Raw genomic sequence first — 21,180 nt, 5'->3', positions numbered from 1 at the left:
ACTCTCTAATTTTTCTTTTTTCTGATTGGTTGTGAGTGATTATTATTTTTTGCTGTAATTTGCATTTCTCTAATGACTAGTAAGTTGGAGCATCTTTATGCTTATGTCTGTGAATTTGTTCTCATGCACTCCCTTTTCACATCCTTTACCCATTTTTCTATCGAGTTGCTTGTCTCTTGCCAATTTTCAAAAGCTCTTTGTATATTGGTCATGGTTACTAACCCATTATCTGTTATCACTTTTGCAGGTATTTTCCCAAATCTATAATTTGCCTATTAGTTTTGTCTATGATAGCTTTGCAACATAAATTGTTTTTCATTTTTATTAACTCAAATATGGCTATTTTTTTCTCTCTGGTTAAGAAACAGATTGTAAGTGTTGTCTCCCACATTTTCTTCTAACTTGATGTTCTATTTATTACATTTAAGCATTTACTCCATCTGGAATTTGTTTTTTATTTATAAGATGAGATATTGGACCAACTGTTTTCTACCAGATGAATAGCCAGTTGTCCCGGCACCACTTACTAAATAATCCCCCTTTCCCCCATTGCATTGAAATACATTTTTGTCATATGTTAAAATCTCATATAAACTGGATTTTATTTCTGAATTCTCTATTCTGTTCCACTGATCTATTTCTCTGTTCCTACATCAGTATACCATATTGATTTAATTATACTATCTCCACAGTATATTTCCTCTCACTGTTCTTTTTGATTCTTTTATGTGCTTTCTTGGGCATTTGTTTCCTCTCTAAACTTTAAGATACTTTTACCTATTTAACTGGAATTCTATTCTGTTTATTAAAAAAAAACTTACGTGATTGTCTCACACATATGCTTTTAAGATAAACTTTATGTATTTATTTATTTTTTGAGACAAGGGTCTTGCTCTGTCTCTTAGGCTGGAGTGCAATGGTCTGATCTAGACTCACTGCAGACTTGACCTTCTGGGCTCAAGTGATCTTCCCATGTCAACCTCCTGAGTGCACCTGCTGGCTAATTTGTGTGTGTGTGTGTATATATATATATATTTTGTTGTTGTTGTTGTTGTTGTTGTAGAGATAGTGTCTCACTATGTTGCTCAGGCTGGTATAGGACTCTTGGCTTCAAATGACTTTCCTGCCTCAGCCTCCCAAAGTGCTGGGATTACAAAAATAAACTTTATTTTTGAGAACAGTTTTATATTTACAGAAAAATTGTGAAGATAGTACAGAGAGTTTCCATATACTCCCCACACAGTTTTCCTCCTATTAACATTTTACATTAATATGGTACGTATGTTAACAATTAATGGACCAATATGGATACATTAGTATTAACTAAAATCCCTATTTATTTAGATTTCAATTTTTACCTAATGTCCATTTTATGTCTTAGGATCCCATTATTGTATTTGCTTTTTAATTGGGCATTCTTATGAAATTAAGAGAAGTGACATTTTGGCTGGGTGCGGTGGCTCATGCCTGTAATCCCAGCACTTCGGGAGGCTGAGGCAGGCGGATCACTTGAGTTCAGGAGTTCAAGACCAGCCTGGCCAACACAGCCAGATCCTGTCACTACAAAAAATACAAAAATTAGCTGGGGTTGGTGGCACACGCCTGTTGTCCCAGCTACTTGGGAGGCTGAGGCAGGAGAATCGCTTGAGTCTGGGAGGCGGAGGTTGCAATGAGCTGAGATTGCACCACCGCACTCCAGTCTGGGCAATGGGAGTAGCCTGTCCCAAAAAAAAATAAAAAATAAAAATAAAGACAGAAGTGACATTTTTATGGTATTAAATCTTCCCATTTAAGAACACACAGATGTTGTTCCATTTGCTTAGATTTTAAAATTTATCCTTCAGTATGATTTTATGGTTTTCTTTATATAGGTTTTTATACTTTTCTTGGTAAGTTTACTTCTAAGTATCTTAATGACTTTTTCACTACTGTATATGGATTTCTTTCCTATTTATGTTTCTAGTTGTTCCTGCTTAAATATGGAATATCTAATGACTTTTGTATATTAATTAGATATCATAGTATTACCTTATCAAATATTCTTATTAATTCTATCAGTTTTTTAAAAAACTATAGTCTATTGGGTTTTTAAAAAATACAGTTATGCAATTAGTAAAAATGACGTATCTTTTTTTCAATGACTTTATTTGTCAGACCTCTCATGACAATGTTGAATAATAATAGCCATAGCAGGCATGCCTATTTGGTTTCTGATTTTATTTGAAATAGTTTTATTGTTTCACCTAGTAAAAAGATGTTTGCTGTTGGTTTTAGGTAAATATACTTTATCACAATAAATTTTACTCTTGCATTCCTTGAATTAGCCTTTGATTGGTTACAGTGTGTTATTCTTTTAAATTATTGCTGAATTGCCAAGTATTGCTTGCCAATATTTTATTTAGAACTTTTGTATATATATAAGTCACGTAAGGTTTTTTTTGTTTTGTTTTGTTTTGTTTTTGTGGAGTCTCGCTTTGTCACCCGTGCTGGAGTGCAATGGCACGATCTTGGCTTACTTCAACCTCTGCCTCCTGGGTTCAAGCAATTCTTCTGCCTAAGCCTCCCGAGTAGCTGGGACTAGAGGCATATGCCACCACTCCCAGCTAATTTTTGTATTTTTGGTAGAGACAGGGTTTCACCATATTCACAGGCTGGACTCGAACTCCTGACCTCATGATCTGCCTGTCTCGGCCTCCCAAAATGCTGGGATTACAGGCATAAGCCACCGCACCCAGCTGTTTTTTTTTTTTTTGGGGTGGGGGGGGGTATTCTATCATGTTTTGATTTTAAAGTTTTATTGGCTTCATAAAACATACTAGGAAGTTTTCCATCCTTCTCTTCATTCTGGAATAACTAAAATATCAGAATTACTGTTCTTAGGTTAGTGGAAACAAATTAGGAAATCACCTGGTCCTGCTGCCTTCTCAATGTTGACTTTTAACCACCTTTTCAATCTACTCTGTGGTAACTGGTATGTTTGTTTTTTGACAAAACATTTTGCTCTGTCACCCAAGCTGGAGTGCAATGGCACAATCACAGCTCACTGCAGCCTTGACCTGCTGGGTTTAAGTGATGCTTCCATCTCAGCCACCCAAGTACCTAGGAATACAGGCATGCACCACCATATCCAGCTAATTTTTAAACATTTTTTTGTGGAGGTGAGGTCTCATTACGTTGCCCAGGCTGGTGTTGAACTTCCGAGCTCAAACGATCCTCCTGCCTTGGCCTCCCAAAGTGCTAGGATTACAGGTGTGAGCCACTGCACCCGGCAAGTAACTGATATAGCTGAGTTTTCCAGATGTGTTTGGATTCCTTTTTATTTTGCTAGGAAATTATCCAATTTTTCTAGGTTTTCAAATTTGTTGCGATAAATTTTATAATTTAAAAAATCTCGGCCAGGTGCGGTGGCTCACGCCTGTAACCCCAGCACTCTGGGAGGCTGAGGTGGGCAGAGTATGAGGTCAGGAGTTTGAGACCAGCCTGGCCAACATGGTGAAACCCTGTCTCTACTAAAAATACAAAAAATTAGCCGGGCGTGGTGGTACACACCTGTAATCCCAGCTACTGGGAAGGCTGAAGCAGGAGAATTGCTCGAACCCAGGAGCCGGAGGTTGCAGTGAGCCAAGATCATGCCACTGCACTCTAGCCTGGGCTCCAGAGCAAGACTCTGTCCGCCCCCCCAAAAAAAAAATCTCTTTTGTATCTGTGCTTATATGCCCTTTGAAAATTCCTAATCTTGTGTAACTTCATTTTCTCTTCCTTTTTCCTTAATCAGGCTCTGACAGAATTTATCTATTTCATTGGTATATTTTTAAAAAACAGCTTTTAGATTTATTGATTATATTTTTTGGGGGGGTTACATTTCATTAATTTCAACTTCCATCTTTATTAATTTCCTCTTCTTTCTTTCTTTGTTGCTCCTCTAAGTCTTCAATATGAGTCCTAGTTGCTTTTGTTTTTAGTTTTTTAAAGTTAACAATGAAGGTGATTAGGCATTTTCTCCCGAATACAGTTTTTTTCTTTTCCATTGGTTTTGGTAGTAAATGTTCCTTCCTTGCTTTCTGGATAGTTTGTAATTTCACTTTTTATTTCTTCTTTGAACTAATACTGTAACTAATGGGATTCTGAGTTTGTGTTTGTAAAATTCCCAGTTAAAACTTTTAAAGTAATCATTTATTATTTATTTCTATTTTTATTTGATCATAATCTGAGAACGAGGCCTAGAAGATTTCTACTTAAAAAATTTTGTTAAATCCTTGTGATAAATGACATGATATATTTTGGATTGATCAGTTAGGATCTATGATTAAATTAGGATGCTTTAGGCTGCAAGTAACAGGATACCTGATTAAAGTGCTTGAATGAAGGAACTGATTTTTCCCACTTTCCAAACAGGCTGGGGCAAGCAGTCCTAGGATTAGTTCAGTGTCTGAAAGATTATTAAAATGTACATTTTGGTGTTGCCATACTTTTCTCTTTTTACATTTTTTTTATGACGGGATTTTCAAACACATACATGAATAGAGATAAAAGGACAGTGAAGCTCATGTGCCCATTACCCACTTTCAATAACAGTATACTTTCAGACATTCTTGTTTCATATATTCCTTCACCTTTTTTTTGTCATTGTTAGAGTATTTAAAGCAAATTTCCGGCATTATATTATTCACCTGTAAATTTGGTCAAATGATATTAAACTATCAATACTTGACAATATTTTAATCTATAAAACAACAATTTCATGTTGTTCAATCTAATGTTTGACTATATACAGAAAACAGAAACTCTATATACCCATCAATACATATTCAAAATCCCACACAGATCTATGTGCAAATGTCAAAGTGCATCACACAACCTGTCTGTCACACTTTTTCCTGGAGGCCTGTCTTCCAGTCTGGGTCTGGGTTTGCGGCACAACTGTCACTCTGGTGTTTCTCTTTCCTGCTTTCCTGTGGAGCAGGCTCCTGTGTCCTTAATCATATGTTTTAATCATTCTTGATTTATTCTCTTATTTTGCAGAAACATAATTCTGTATAAGCTTCCGAAGGAAAGGTGCATGAGAGGCAAAAAGGTTGCATCTCTGCATGCCTTCATTTACCCTTGTGCTTGACTGATTGACTTACAAAATTCTATGCCAAAAATAATCTCACACTAAGAATTTTGAAGGCATAGTTCCATAATTTACAGTGTTGCTGTTGAGAGGTTTGATGTCATTCGAATACAAAGGATTAGGAGTTATACCTGTTTATTCCCTCAGAAAGTTTGTCAGATATTCCACTTATCTCTCTTCTCCATTTTCACAACCATCTGCCTTTGTGCATGTTTTAATTTTGCTGTAAATGCACTTGGAGGAGAATGTTTTTTCTTTGACAATTTCCTTCCCTATCTCTTTTGGACCCTCTTCTTTTAGAACTTCTATATGGACCCAATCCTTTATTTACTTATTTTTTTTAATTAGAGACTGGGTTTTACCCTGTTGGCCAGTCTGGTCTTGAACTCCTGGCTTCAAGTGATCCGCCTGCCATGGCCTCCCAAAGTGCTGGGATTACAGGTGTCAGCCACCACGCCCGGCCCCTGATTTTAAACTTTTCTCACCTAGTTTCCATATGTTATTATGTAGGAAATTAGCTCAACTTTGTCTTCCAACCTTTCTATTATTTTTGTTTGTTTCTGCTGCTCTATCTTAATTGTTTCTCTTTCATAGCATCTCATTCTTGTAGTTGTTTTCCCCAAATGTCTCTGAGAATATTGTGTGTATCTTTCTTTTCAAAGTATTCTGCTTTTTGCATTGTCTCTTTTTTTTTTTTTTTTTTTTTGAGACAGAGTCTCGCTCTGTTGCCCAGGCTAGAGTGCAGTGGCGTGATCTTGGCTCATTGCAACCTCCACCTCCCAGGTTCAAGCAATTCTCCTGCCTCAGCCTCCCGAGTAGCTGGGATTAGAGGCATCCGCCACCACACCCAGCTAATTTTTGTATTTTTAGTAGAGATGGAGGTTTCACCATGTTGGCCAGGCTGGTCTTGAACTCCTGACCTCAGGTGATCTGCCAGCCTCAGCCTCCCAAAGTGCTGGGATTACAGGTGTGAGCCACCGTGCCTGGCTGCTTTTTGCATTGTTTCTATTTTCTCTAAGTTACTTTTCTTTTCCTTCTCTTCTTCTTTCCATTTTTCTCCTGTTTGCTTGTTTTGCTTATCTTTTATGTTGCCGCTTTCCTTACAATCATATTTTCAGTAACTTAGTCATAAATCAAAACAGCTAATAATAAGCAGAACTTAAGGAAATTTTCCAATATGTAGACTTTTGGGCTTGAGGAATGGTGGTGACTGGGTGGGGAACTGGCATTTTTGTTAGTGAATCTCCAAATGTCAGATCTATGTATTCTGTCTTCTGCAGTGGTGTCACCAAATCCCGAGTCTTCTGTGAGGTCCATGGGGGTGAGCTTACTTGTTTCTCTTATTTTTGCAGGCACTTAGTCTGTAACATCCTTTGGTTTACTGTATAGTTACTCCTCCTCCACTTGCTTTCCTTCTTTCTTTTTGTTTTTAGGCAGGATCTTGCTCTGTTGCCTAGGCTGGAGTGCAGTGGCACAATCATAGCTCACTGCAGCCTTGATCTCCTGGGCTCAAGTGATCCTCTTACCTCAGCCTCCCGAGTAGCTAGGACTGCAGGTGTGCACCACCATGCCTAGCTAATTTTTAAATTTTTTGTAGAGACAGGGACCTGCTATGTTGTCTAGGCTGGTCTTGAACTCCTGGCCTCAAGTGATCCTTCTGCCTCGGCTTCCCAAAGTGTTGGGATTACAGGTGTGAGTTACCACACCCGGCCCCTCTGTTTTCCTACTAATTATTTGTTGAAACCTCTTGTTTTGGTTATAGTTTTGTACCAGCTAGGAATATTTTCAGCTATGAGTTAACAGAAAACTGGACTTAAAAATGGATATAAAAAAACGGGTTCATTTTTCTCAGTAATAAGAAGTTTGGAGGCAGATGGTTACTGGCCTTAGTTCAGTAGTTCAATAATGTCTGGACCAATGTCTCTGTGGTTGTCTTGGCCTTTTCCTCATGGTCAAAAAAGGAAAAGTGCAGCTGCACATAATATCCACAGTTAAGGCAGGAACCAGTAAAGGATTGTGTTGCTTTTCCAGACCCACCCCAAACAGATGTCTACTTGTGTTCCATTGGCTCAAACAGGGTCATATGGTTACTCCTTGCTACAAGGGAGACTGAGAAATTGGCTTGGTTTTTTGATGCCCTGAAAAAAAAATTCTCTTGGCCAGGAAGAAGGGGATGGGAATGGGTGTATACTAGGTAGTCAATGAACAATGTCTGTTACATCTTTCATATTTTGATGCTATCATTTTAATGGGGCTTCAGGTGAAAGAAGATAGACATGCCATGTGTAATTGCATGGTGAAAATTAAGTGAGAAAATCCATATAAAGCACTTAGTGCAGTGCCTGGCATGTAGTAATAATCAATAAATATTTGCTACTATGTTATGACCCATATGCTCCACTTTGTACATGTTGTCTTGTGGCAGTTGGACTGATCAGGTGGAGATGCCACTAGGCTCCTAGATAAATGGGTCATCCCTGCAGAGAAATTGGGCTAGAGAAATTAATTTGGTTGTCATCAGTATGTGGATAGTGTTTGAAGCCACATACATGGATGGGATTATCCAGGGAGAAGTTGTGTAATGACAAGCAAGCAGGAAGAAGACACTGGAGAATGTAAATTAAGCTTAACTAACATTATAAGTTGTGATGTTACATGTTTAGGTTTTAAAAAATGAATTTATTCCTCTAGTGCAATATATTGTTTAAGGTACTGAATTATCAAGAAATTGAATCACAATAAGAGATGTTACAAAAATAGTTGAAAAGTCAGACTCAGTGTGGCACATTTGTAGCTATACATTAGGTTGGTGCAAGAGTAATGGCAAAAACCGCAATTACTTTTGCACCAACCTAATAGTGCCAGTGCAGGAACGGTGGCTCACACCTGTAATCCCAACACTTTGAGGGGTGAGGTGGGTGGATTGCTTGAGCTCAAGAATTCGTGACCAGCCTGGGCAACATGGTGAAACCCCGTCTGTACAAAAAATACAAAAATTAGCTGGGCATGGGCCTTACTTTCTTATAGCTATTTTTTAAAAAGAGAAAACTTTTTTTAAAATGCAATGACAATAAGTTGCAGAAATCTGAATTAAATTGCCTTTAAAAAAGCCGCACGTTTGTTTCTTCCCAAGCCATGAAAATGTGGAATACAACAGGGACCATCATTTAGAGATGGCCTGGCTGTGATTATGGCAGCCCTATTCTGTCTTTACTAACAAGCCAGCAGCATCCAAGAACACACTGTGGATGTGTGTGTTTTCTTCTCCTTCTGTGTTTTATTTTCTCAGAAAGAATGACTGATGACTTTCTTTTGCAAATTGTACTATATTATTCCAATTGCAGAGGTAAGTTCTGCCAACATTTTTTGATGCATAAGGACTGTTTTGAATCTATTGTTTTATTACGTCTACCTTTTTTTGCAAAATTAAGAATATTTTCTATTTCTTAGTAATCATGTTAAATTACTGTACAGTGTTATGACACTGAGCATAAGCCTTTGAATAAGTCCTCAGAAAATATATTTTTCATAAAGACTCAATGGTAGTTTTGTAAAATAAAACACTTATATTTAGAGACAGCCAAATTCTAAAATTAAAATTACATCTTGATTGCTACATATTTTTTAAACCATATGTCATGTATCAGTTCTCTGCACTTCAAAGGATTATTAAAGGACTGGTGTATGTATATAAGAGGATGATGAAATGGTTACATGGCCTGGAAAACTGTGTCATAATACAAGGAATGCTTGAAGGCATTGGGGAATTTAGCTGGAGAAAAAATACTTGGAATCATGATAGCTACCTTCAAGTATTTGAAGGGCTGATACATGGGAAAGGGTAAATGTTCTCTCTTGTTCCAGAAGGCAATAATCTTGATTGGAGCAATGGGTGCATTTGCTGAATTTACTTATTTCAGCTCACCCTAACAACAAGTTTTCCTGTAAAGTCATTAAATGTATATAATGGTGGAATTTTATCAATACCTAGGAGTAGTCTAGATCAGGGATTGGCAACCCATGGTCTGTTTTGCAAGTTTAGTAAATGAAGTTTATTGGAGCACAGCCACACCCATTTATTTATGTTTTGGCTATGACTGCTTTTGTGGTACATGGGCAGAGTGGAGTTGTTACAACAAAGACTGGATGGCCTCAAAGCCTGAAATATTTACCATCTGGCCTTCTACAGAAAATAGTTTGCTGCTCACTGTATAACAGCTGTTAGACATGTCAAGGGTGTTGTAGAAGGTCTAACTCATCAAATGGTATGTTAGACTAGATGTCCTCTGAGGTCCTGTCCAGCTAAGATTCTGTGTTTCTTTTCTTTTTTTTTTTTTAAGACAGAGTTTCACCTTGTGGCCCAGGCTGGAGTGCAGTGCCCTGATCTTGGCTCATTGTAGTCTCTGCCTCCTGGGTTCAAGCAGTTCTCCTGCCTCGGCCTCCCGAGTAGCTGGGATCACAGGCGTGGGCCACCATACGCAGCTAATTTTTGTATTTTTAGTAGAGATGGGGTTTCACCATGTTGTCCACGCTGGTCTCGAATTCCTGACCTGGGGTGATCGGCCCATCTCAGCCTCCCAAAGTGCTGGGATTGGGATTGCAGGTGTGAGCCATGGCGCTTGGCTAGATTCTGTGTTTCTTTCTTTTTTTCTTTTTTTTTTTTTTTGTTTTTTTTTTTTGAGAGGGAGTCTTGCTCTGTCACCCAGGCTGGAGGGCAGTGGTGCAATCTCGGCTGACTGCAAGCTCCGCCTCCTGGGTTCATACCATTCTCCTGCCTCAGCCTCCCGAGTAGCTGGGACTACAGGCGCCCACTACCACGCCCGGCTAATTTTTTGTATTTTTAGTAGAGACGGGGTTTCACTGTGTTAGCCAGGATGGTCTCGATCTGCTGACCTCGTGATCCGCCTGCCTCGGCCTCCCAAAGTGCTGGAATTACAGGCGTGAGTCACCGCGCCCGGCAGATTCTGTGTTTCTATACAGAGCTGATGATTGTGCATGTACTTAAAATATGTTCATAGTTCAAGAGTTAGAATAGAGATACTCACTAATAGAGTCGTATTTACCTCTTCCATAGATATTAATACTTGACATTTGTGTGAAATATGAAATTTGAACACCTTTCTGCCTTAACTATGAATTGACATTTTTTTGAATTTCCAGTTGTTACAATAGTAAATTGAAATGCAACAATGGATTTTGTGAACAATTAGGTGGTGTCAGATTCAAAGTTATTTAATATTTTTAAAAATAACTTTTCTCCAGCAGACCATTAGTGGCATGAACGTCTGTGCAACCAGAGTGGCTAGCTTTTCCTTGCTTTTTCATCTGAGTATTTCAAAGTACTTTGCTAATATTTTTATATATTATTCATCAAGTTCCCTTTTACACAAATAGACAGGGTTATTAAGAAAGGTTCCATTGGATCGTCTATTGAAATATAGAAGGTATTTTTTTTAGGGGAACAAAATTCATTGAGGAGCTGTAATTTGGAAAAAGAATAGTTTAGTCTAATTGATATAAATTACTCTAATGGAAAACTAGGAACATGAAAAACATCTACAGTAGAGTTGGAATTCTAACACCAGGCTTTAGATCTCAAATACTAAATCATTTATTTTCCTTTAGAACATAACAGATCTATATTAAAATGACTTAAGGGTATAGTTTTTACTTTAAAGCTCACATTTTATATATGTGCATTTAGTAAGATAATCATATTTAATGAAAGAAATGCATAATGCGGTACTAATTACTTTTTATCGTTTTTTTCTTTAATCAGCTTTCTCAGGTAGCAACTAATTACTTAAAAAAATTAATAGACTTTCTTTTTTAGAGCAGCTTTAGGTTTGCAGAAAAATTGAGTGGAAACTACCAAGAGTTTCCATATATTTCCTCACACCCACTTCCCTAGGTCCCTCAGTTTCCCCCATTATTAACATCTTGCATTATATAGTATATTTGTTACAATTGATGAGCCAATATTGAGATATTATTAATAACTAAGCTGATAGGTTACATTAGGGTTAACTCTTTTTTTTTTTTTTTGAGGCAGAGTTTTGCTCTGTTACCCAGGCTGCTGTGCAGTGGCATGCTCATAGCTCACTGTAACCTTGAACTCCTGGGCTCAAGTGATCCTCCCGCCTCAGCCTCCTGAGTAGCTGGGACTAAAGACACGTATATGATGCTCAGCTAATTTTTTTATTCTTTATTTTTTGTAGAGATGGGATCTCGCTATGTTTCCCAGGGTGGTCTCAAACCCCTGGGCTCAAGCAGTCCTCCCACCTCAGCTTCTCAAAGTGCTGGGATTACTGGCATGAGCCACTGTGCCTGTCCAGAGTTCACTTGTGATGTTGTACATTCTACTGGTTTTGATAAATGTATGATGGCACGTGTCTACCATTACAGTATCATAGAGAATTGTTCTACTACACTAAAAATCCCATGTGCTCTGCCTATTCATCCCTCCTTCTCTTCCTGTAGCCCCTGACAACCACTGATGTCTTTACTGTCTCCCTAGTTTTGCTTTTTCCAGAATGTTATATAGATGGAATAATATAGTATATATTTTCACATTGGCTTCATTCACTTAGGTATATGTCTTTAAGGTTCCTTCATGTATTTTTGTGGCTTGACATTTCATTTCTTCTTATTGCTGAATGCTATTTCATTGTGTGGGTGTGCCACAAGTTTTTTATATATTCACTTATTGAGAGACAACTTGGTTGTTTCCAAATTTGTTATTTTATTTATTTTTTTAGAGATAGGGTCTTGCTGTGTTGCCCAGGCTGTTCTCAAAACCTGGCCTTAAGTGAGCCTCCCACCTCAGCCTCTCAAGTAGCTGGGATTACAGGCTCAAGCCACCATGCTCAGCTGGTTTCTTCCAAGTTTTGTCAATTATGAGACTGATTACTTTTTTAAAAATGTATTTTTTCAAAATTATAATCATATATAATTATGGGGTACACAGTTTTCCCCCTATGTTTTCTTATAGTATTTTTTTTTAATCAATTTCAGGTCTTGTGTTTAAGTCTTTAATCCATTTTGAGTTGTGTTTTGTATACGGTGTGACATAAGGGTCAAATCTCACTCTTCTGCATGTGGATGTCCAGTTTTCCCATTATTCTTTATTGAAGAGACTGTCTTTGCCCCATGGTGTGTTCTTGGAACCTTTGAAAAAAAAAATCAATTGACTGTAAATATGTGGGTTTATTTCTGGGCTCTCTATCCTGTTCCATTGGATGATGTTTCTATTTTTATGTCAGTACCATGCTGTTTTAATTACCACAGCTTTGTAATATAGTTTCAAGTCAGGTAGACTGTTGCCTCCAGCTTTGTTCTTTTTGCTCAAATTGCCTGGGCTACTTAGGGTTTTTTTTTTTTTTTTTTCCATGTGTGTGGTTCTATATAAATTTTAAAATAACTTTTTCTATTTCTGTGAAAAATGTAATTGAAATGTTAATAGGGATTGCATTGAATCTGAAGGTCATTTTGGGTAGTATGGACTCTTTTTTTTTCTTTTTTTTTGAGACAGAGTCTTGCTCTGTCACCCAGGCTGGAGTGCAGTGGCGCGATCTCGGCTCACTGCAAGCTCTGCCTCCTGGGTTCACACCATTCTCCTGCCTCAGCCTCTCAAGTACCTGGGACTACAGGTGGCTGCCACCACATCTGGCTAATTTTTTGTATTTTTTAGTAGAGATGGGGTTTCACTGTGTTAGCCAGAATGGTCTCAATCTCCTGACCTCGTGATCTGCCTGCCTCGGCCTCCCAAAGTGCTGGGATTACAGGCGTGAGCCACCGTGCCTGACCCGTAATTGGACTTTTTAACAATATCAATTCTTCCAATCCATGAACATGGAATATCCTTATATTTGTTTGTGTCTTCTTCAATTTCTTTGATCAATGTTATATTTTTCAGTGTATAGAGCTTTCATCTCATTGGTTAAACTTACTCTCCTAAGGTTTTTTTTTTTTTTTTTGATGGCTGTTGTAAATGAGACTGTTTTCTATATTTCTTTAGATAGTCTGTTGCTAGTGTATAGGAATGCTACTGATTTTTGCGTGTTGACTTTGTATTCTTCAACTTTACTATTTATCACTTCTAACAGTTTTTTGGTAGAGTCTTTATGGTTTTTGTCATCAGCAAACAGTGTCAATTTTAACTTTTTCCTTTCCTATTTGAATGCCTTTTACTACTTTCTCTTACATAATTGCTCCACAAGGACATCCAGTACTACATTAAATAGAAATGATGAGAGTGGGCATCCTGGTCTTGTTCCTGATCTTAGAGAAAAAGTTTTCAATTTTTCACCATTGTGTATAATGTTTGCTGTGGGCTTTTCATATCTGGCCTTTATTATGTTGATATACATTTCTTCTGTACTTAATTTATTAGTGAAAGGATGTTGAATTTTATCAGATGCCTTTTCTGCAACTAATGTGGTGATCATATAGTATTTGTCCTTCATTCTGTTAATATGGTGTTCTCTATTTGTAGATTTGCATATGTTGAATCATCTTTATATCCCTGGGATAAATTCCACTTGATCATGGTGAATGATCCTTTTAATGTGCTGTTGAATTTGGCTTATTAGTATTTTGTTGAGGATTTTTGCATCTGTGTTCATCAGGGATATTGGCCTGTAATTTTCTTTTCTCATAATGTTCTTATCTGGCTTTGGTATCAAGGTAATGCTAACCTCATAAAAAGAGTTCAAAAGTATTTCATCCTCTTTGATTTTTTGGAAGAGTTCAAAAAGGATTGATGTTAGTTTAAATGTTTGGTAGAATTAATTAGTAACACTTCCAGTCTTGGGCTTTTCTTTGATGGGAAACTTTGTATTATTGATTCAATCTTTTTGAATTACTAATTCAATTATTGGTCTGTTCAGATTTTCTATATCTTCTTGATTTAGTATTGGTAGGTTATATGTGGTAGGATAAATTCTAGGAATGTATCCGTTTCTTCTAGATTATTCCATTTATTGGCATATGGTTGTTTGTTCATACTAATCTTTATGATTCTTTGTATTCTGTGGTATAAATCACAGTGTCTCCTCTTTTATTTTTGATTTTATTTATTTGAATCTTTTCACTTTTTTTCTAGGTTAGCCTAACTATAGGTTTGTTGACTTTGTTTATCTTTTCAAGAAACCACTGCTGGTTTCATTGATTTTTCTTCTATTGTTTTTCTAGTCTCTATTTTATTTGTTTTTGCCCTGATCTTTGTCATTTTTTTCCTTCTGCTACATTTGGGCTTTTTCTTTTTCTGCTTCCTGGAGGTATAACATTAGATTATTTGTGATATTTATTCTTTTCTGATAGACTGCAGGGGTCCCCAACCCTTGTGACCTGTTAGGAACTGGACCACACAGCAGGAGGTGAGTGGCAGTACCACCTGAGCTCCACTTCCTGTCAGATCAGTGGCAGCATTAGAGTCTTATAGCAGAGTGAACCTTACTGTGAACTGCGCATGTGAGGGATACGGGCTGTTCACTCTTTATGAGAATCTAACTAATGCCTGATGATCTGAGGTGGAACAGTTTCATCCTGAAACCCTACCTGCTCCATTCCTGTCTTCCACCAAACTGATCCCTGGTGCATAGAGCCATTTATTGCTATAAATTTCCCTCTTAGAATTGCTTTTGCTGCATCCCATAAGTTTTGGTATGTGTTGTGTTTTCATTTTTGTCTCAAGATATTTTTAAATTTCCCTCTTGATTTCTTCTTTGACTCATTGGTTGTTTAGTAACATGTTAATTTCCACATATTTGTGAATTTTCCAAAATTTCTCCTGTTACGGAGTCCTAGTTTCATAGCATTATGATCAGAGAAGACACCTGAAATTATTTCACTTCTCTTAAATTTGTCCAGACTAGTTTTGTGGCCTAACATATATAATAAATGTATATATTTTTCATTTATTAAACAATTATATATTTGATACCTTTTATATATGCCAGGCACTGTTTTTGGTACCTGACCTAGAGAAAGTTCCATGTGCTCTTGAGAAGAATGTGTATTCTGTTGCTGTTGGATGGAAAATTCTACATATGTCTGTTAGGTTCATTTGGTCTAAATGTAGTTCAAGTTCAATATTTGCTTATTAATTTTGTTTATTTTTTATGTAATCTTAAAGTTTACCTACAATATAAAAACTTCAGCATGAAATATATATATTTTTTATTTAACTTCCAGGATACATGTGCACAATGTGCAGGTCTGTTACATAGGTAAACGTGTGCCATGGTGGTTTGCTGCACCTATCAACCTATCACCTAGGTTTTTTTTTTTCTTTTTATTATTATTATTATTATTATTATTATTATTATTATTATTATACTTTAGGCTCTATGGTACATGTGCGCAACGTGCAGGTAAGTTACATATGTATACATGTGCCATGCTGGTGCGCTGCACCCACCAACTCGTCATCTATCATTAGGTATATCTCCCAATGCTATCCCTCCCCCCTCCCCCCACCCCACAACAGTCCCCGAAGTGTGATGTTCCCCTTCCTGTGTCCATGTGTTCTCATTGTTCAATTCCCACCTATGAGTGAGAATATGTGGTGTTTGGTTTTTTGTTCTTGCGATAGTTTACTGAGAATGATGATTTCCAATTTCATCCATGTCCCCACAAAGGACGTGAACCCATCATTTTTTATGGCTGCATAGTATTCCATGGTGTATATGTGCCACATTTTCTTAATCCAGTCTATCATTGTTGGACATTTGGGTTGGTACCAAGTCTTTGCTATTGTATCACCTAGGTATTAAGCCCCGCATGCATTAGCTATTTATCCTGATGCTCTCCCTCCCCTGCTCCCTGAAAAGCCCCAGTGTGTGTTGTCCCTCTCCCTGTGTCTATGTGTTCTCATTATTCAGCTCCCACTTATAAGTGAGAACATGCAGTGTTTGGTTTTCTGTTCCTGTGTTAGTTTGCTGAGGATAATGGCTTCCAGGTCCATCCACGTCCCTGCAAAGGACATGAGTTCATTTCTTTTTATGGCTGCATAGTATTCCATAGTGTATACGAGCATGAAATATTTTTATTTTCTTATTTATTTATTCATTTTTATTTTTTGAGATGGAATCTCGCTCTGTCATCCAGGCTGTAGTGCAGTGGTATGATCTCAGCTCACTGCAACAACCTCCACCTCCTGGGTTCAAGCAATTCTTCCTGCCTCAGCCTCCCAAGTAGTTGGAATTACAGGCACCTGCCACCCATGCCTGGCTAATTTTTGTAGTGTTAGTAGAAATGCAGTTTCACCATGTTGGCTAGGCTGGTCTTGAACTCCTGACCTCAGGTGATCCACCCGCCTCGGCCTCTCAAAGTGCTGGGATTTACAGGCATGTCCCACTGCGCCTGGTCTGAGCATTAAATATTTTAAATAAATATTTTTTAAAAAGATATCTGAATTTTCCAAAAACTTGAAATCTATTTAGTTTACCAGTACAAAATAAATGCGATTTTTAAAAAAAATTTACACAAGATTTACATGGTTGTCCTAAAATTTAAATGATGTGGATTTATGTGGAGTAAAAGATATAAGTTCTTTCTGTCCTCTTAATACCATAGTCCTATACGTTTTTTCCTATGCATGTAACATGTATATATATTGAAAATACATGTAATATAATCCCTTATTATTTTTAAAAACCCTATACATTCCCATGTAGTTACATTTATCTCTGTCATTTGTGAAGATGGGATCATGTCACACATATTATTCTGCAACTTAAAAAAAATTTCACGGTATTGTATGTTGTGGATATCTTTTGATGGCAGTAAGTGTTCTTTTTTTTTTTTTTTTTTTTTTTTAATGTTGAGAAAAACTTTGCATTTATTCCAATTGTTTTCATAAATCATTAATCATTAGAATTCTATGTAGCCATTTAAACTCACGTTGCAGGACAGTGCTTTTTAAGCATTTCTTTTTTTTTTTTTTTACTTTTTTTTTTTTTATTTATTTTTATTTTTTATTATTATTACTATTATTATTATTATACTTTAGGCTCTATGGTACATGTGCGCAACGTGCAGGTAAGTTACATATATATACATGTGCCATGCTGGTGCGCTGCACCCACCAACTCGTCATCTAGCATTAGGTATATCTCCCAATGCTATCCCTCCCCCCTCCCCCCACCCCACAACAGTCCCTGAAGTCTAATGTTCCCCTTCCTGTGTCCATGTGTTTTCATTGTTCAGTTCCCACCTATGAGTGAGAATATGCGGTGTTTGGTTTTTTGTTCTTGCGATAGTTTACTGAGAATGATGATTTCCAATTTCATCCATGTCCCTACAAAGGACACGAACTCATCATTTTTTATGGCTGCATAGTATTCCATGGTGTATATGTGCCACATTTTCTTAATCCAGTCTATCATTGTTGGACATTTGGGTTGGTTCCAAGTCTTTGCTATTGTGAATAATGCTGCAATAAACATACATGTGCATGTGTCTTTATAGCAGCATGATTTATCATCCTTTGGGTATATACCCAGTAATGGGATGGCTGGGTCAAATGGAATTTCTAGTTCTAGATCCCTGAGGAATCGCCACACTGACTTCCACAAGGGTTGAACTAGTTTACAGTCCCACCAACAGTGTAAAAGTGTTCCTATTTCTCCACATCCTCTCCAGCACCTGTTGTTTCCTGACTTTTTAATGATTGCCATTCTAACTGGTGTGAGATGGTATCTCATTGTGGTTTTGATTTGCATTTCTCTGATGGCCAGTGATGTTGAGCATTTTTTCATGTGTTTTTTGGCTGCATAAATGTCGTCTTTTGAGAAGTGTCTGTTCATGTCCTTCGCCCACTTTTTGATGGGGTTGTTTGTTTTTTTCTTGTAAATTTGTTGGAGTTCATTGTAGATTCTGGATATTAGCCCTTTGTCAGACGAGTAGGTTGCGAAAATTTTCTCCCATTTTGTAGGTTGCCTGTTCACTCTGATGGTAGTTTCCTTTGCTGTGCAGAAGCTCTTGAGTTTAATTAGATCCCATTTGTCAATTTTGGCTTTTGTTGCCACTGCTTTTGGTGTTTTAGACACGAAGTCCTTGCCCATGCCTATGTCCTGAATGGTAATGCCTAGGTTTTCTTCTAGGGTTTTTATGGTTTTAGGTCTAACATTTAAGTCTTTAATCCATCTTGAATTGATTTTTGTATAAGGTGTAAGGAAGGGATCCAGTTTCAGCTTTCTACATATGGCTAGCCAGTTTTCCCAGCACCATTTATTAAATAGGGAATCCTTTCCCCATTTCTTGTTTTTGTCAGGTTTGTCAAAGATCAGATAGTTGTAGATATGTGGCATTTTAAATCACTGCAGAATATTCTGATTTATAGACAAATTATAATTTATTTAATCATTCATCTATTACTGGGCATTCAGCTTTCTGCAGTTTTTTGCTATTATGAATCTTGTTGCAGTGAGTATCCCTGTATACATAATATGTATATCTTTTTCATTTATTAAACAATTATATATTTGATACCTTTTATATATGCCAGGCACTGTTTTAGGTACTAGAATTCAGCAGTGACCAAGAAATAAGGTTTGATTCTTGGAGCCAAGATGGCCAAATAGCAACAGCTCCGGTCTACAGCTCCCAGCGTGAGCGACGCAGAAGACGGATGATTTCTGCATTTCCGTCTGAGGTACCGGGTTCATCTCACTAGGGAGTGCCAGACAGTGGGCGCATGACAGTGGGGGCAGCGCACCATGCGCCAGCCGAAGCAGGGCGAGGCATTGCCTCACTCGGGAAGCGCAAGGGGTCAGGGAGTTCCCTTTCCTGGTCAAGGAAAGGGGTGACAGACAGCACCTGGAAAATCGGGCCACTCCCACCCCAATACTGTGCTTTTCCCATGGGCTTAGGAAACGGCGCACCAGGAGATTATATCCCGCACCTGGCTAGGAGGGTCCTATGCCCACGGAGTCTCGCTGATTGCTAGCACAGCAGTCTGAAATCAAACTGCAAGGCGGCAGCGAGGCTGGGGGAGGGGCGCCTACCATTGCCCAGGCTCGCTTAGGTAAACAAAGCAGCCGGGAACCTTGAACTGGGTGGAGCCCACCACAGCTCAAGGAGGCCTGCCTGCCTCTGTAGGCTCCACCTCTGGGGGCAGGGCACAGACAAACAAAAAGACAGCAGTAACCTCTGCAGACTTAAATGTCCCTGTCAGACAGCTTTGAGGAGAGCAGTGGTTCTCCCAGCACGCAGCTGGAGATCTGAGAACGGGCAGACTGCCGCCCCAAGTGGGTCCCTGACCCCTGACCCCCGAGCAGCCTAACTGGGAGGCACCCCCTAGTAGGGGCAGACTGACACCTCACACAGCCGGGTACTCATCTGAGACAAAACTTCCAGAGGAATGATCGGACAGCAGCATTCGCAGATCACGAAAATCCGTGGTTCTGCAGACACCCCTGCTGATACCCAGGCAAACAGGGTCTGGAGTGGACCTCTAGCAAACTCCAACAGACCTGCAGCTGAGGGTCCTGTCTGTTAGAAGGAAAACTAACAAACAGAAAGGACATCCACACCAAAAACCCATCTGTACAACACCATCATCAAAGACCAAAAGTAGATAAAACCACAAAGATGGGGAAAAAACAGAGCAGAAAAACTGGAAACTCTAAAAAGCAGAGCGCCTCTCCTCCTCCAAAGGAACACAGTTCCTCAACAGCAATGGAACAAAGCTGGACGGAGAATGACTTTGACGAGTTGAGAGAAGAAGGCTTCAGAAGATCAAACTACTCCGAGCTACAGGAGGAAATTCAAACCAAAGGCAAAGAAGTTGAAAACTTTGAAAAAACTTTAGACGAATGTATAACTAGAATAACCAATACAGAGAAGTGCTTAAAGGAGCTGATGGAGCTGAAAGCCAAGGCTCAAGAACTACGTGAAGAATGCAGAAGCCTCACGAGCCGATGCGACCAACTGGAAGAAAGAGTATCAGTGATGGAAGATGAAATGAATGAAATGAAGCGAGAAGGGAAGTTTAGAGAAAAAAGAATACAAAGAAGCGAACAAAGCCTCCAAGAAATGTGGGACTATGTGAAAAGACCAAATCTACGTCTGATTGGTGTACCTGAAAGTGACGGGGAGAATGGAACCAAGTTGGAAAACACTTTGCAGGATATTATCCAGGAAAACTTCCCCAATCTAGCAAGGCAGGCCAACATTCAGATTCAGGAAATACAGAGAACACCACAAAGATACTCCTCGAGAAGAGCAACTCCAAGACACATAATTGTCAGATTCACCAAAGTTGAAATGAAGGAAAAAATGTTAAGGGCAGCCAGAGAGAAAGGTCGGGATACCCACAAAGGGAAGCCCATCAGACTAACAGCGGATCTCTCGGCAGAAACTCTACAAGCCAGAAGAGAGTGGGGGCCAATATTCAACATTCTTAAAGAAAAGAATTTTCAACCCAGAATTTCATATCCAGCCAAACTAAGGTTCATAAGTGAAGGAGAAATAAAATACTTTACAGACAAGCGAATGCTGAGAGATTTTGTCACCACCAGGCCTGCCCTAAAAGAACTCCTGAAGGAAGCACTAAACATGGAAAGGTGCAACAGGTACCAACCGCTGCAAAATCATGCCAAAATGTAAAGAACATTGAGACTAGGAAGAAACTGCATCAACTAACAAGCAAAATAACCAGCTAACATCATAATGACAGGATCAGATTCACATATAACAATATTAACTTTAAATGTAAATGGACTAAATGCTCCAATTAAAAGACACAGACTGGCAAATTGAATAAAGAGTCAAGACCCATCAGTGTGCTGTATTCAGGAAACCCATCTCAAGTGCAGAGACACACACAGGCTCAAAATAAAAGGATGGAGGAAGATCTACCAAGCAAATGGAAAACAAAAAAAGGCAGAGGTTGCAATCCTAGTCTCTGATAAAACAGACTTTAAACCAGCAAAGATCAAAAGAGACAAAGAAGGCCATTACATAATGGTAAAGGGATCAATTCAACAAGAAGAGCTAACTATCCTAAATATATATGCACCCAATACAGGAGCACCCAGATTCATAAAGCAAGTCCTTAGTGA

The 21,180-nt window shown here is 38.3% G+C and overlaps 1 protein-coding gene across 6 annotated transcripts in view; it reads left to right on the top strand.

The window, feature by feature from the left end:
- ACYP2 (acylphosphatase 2) overlaps nt 1–21,180 on the top strand; it is a 343,289-nt gene that overhangs the window by 174,835 nt on the left and 147,274 nt on the right. The window contains exon 4 of one of the 6 annotated variants that reach the window (XM_024242450.3): nt 906–2,418. The exons of the other annotated variants lie outside the window; for them this stretch is intronic. Within the exon in view, the coding sequence (XP_024098218.2) occupies nt 906–930 (25 nt within the window). The 3' untranslated portion in view covers nt 931–2,418. Of the gene's footprint in view, nt 1–905; nt 2,419–21,180 lie in introns of those variants that run through there. 6 annotated transcript variants of the gene reach the window in all.

This window comes from Pongo abelii, chromosome 12 (genome assembly GCF_028885655.2).
Source record: "Pongo abelii isolate AG06213 chromosome 12, NHGRI_mPonAbe1-v2.0_pri, whole genome shotgun sequence".
NCBI classification, from domain to species: Eukaryota; Metazoa; Chordata; class Mammalia; order Primates; family Hominidae; genus Pongo; species Pongo abelii.
This window is presented reverse-complemented; position numbering and strand designations above follow the sequence as displayed.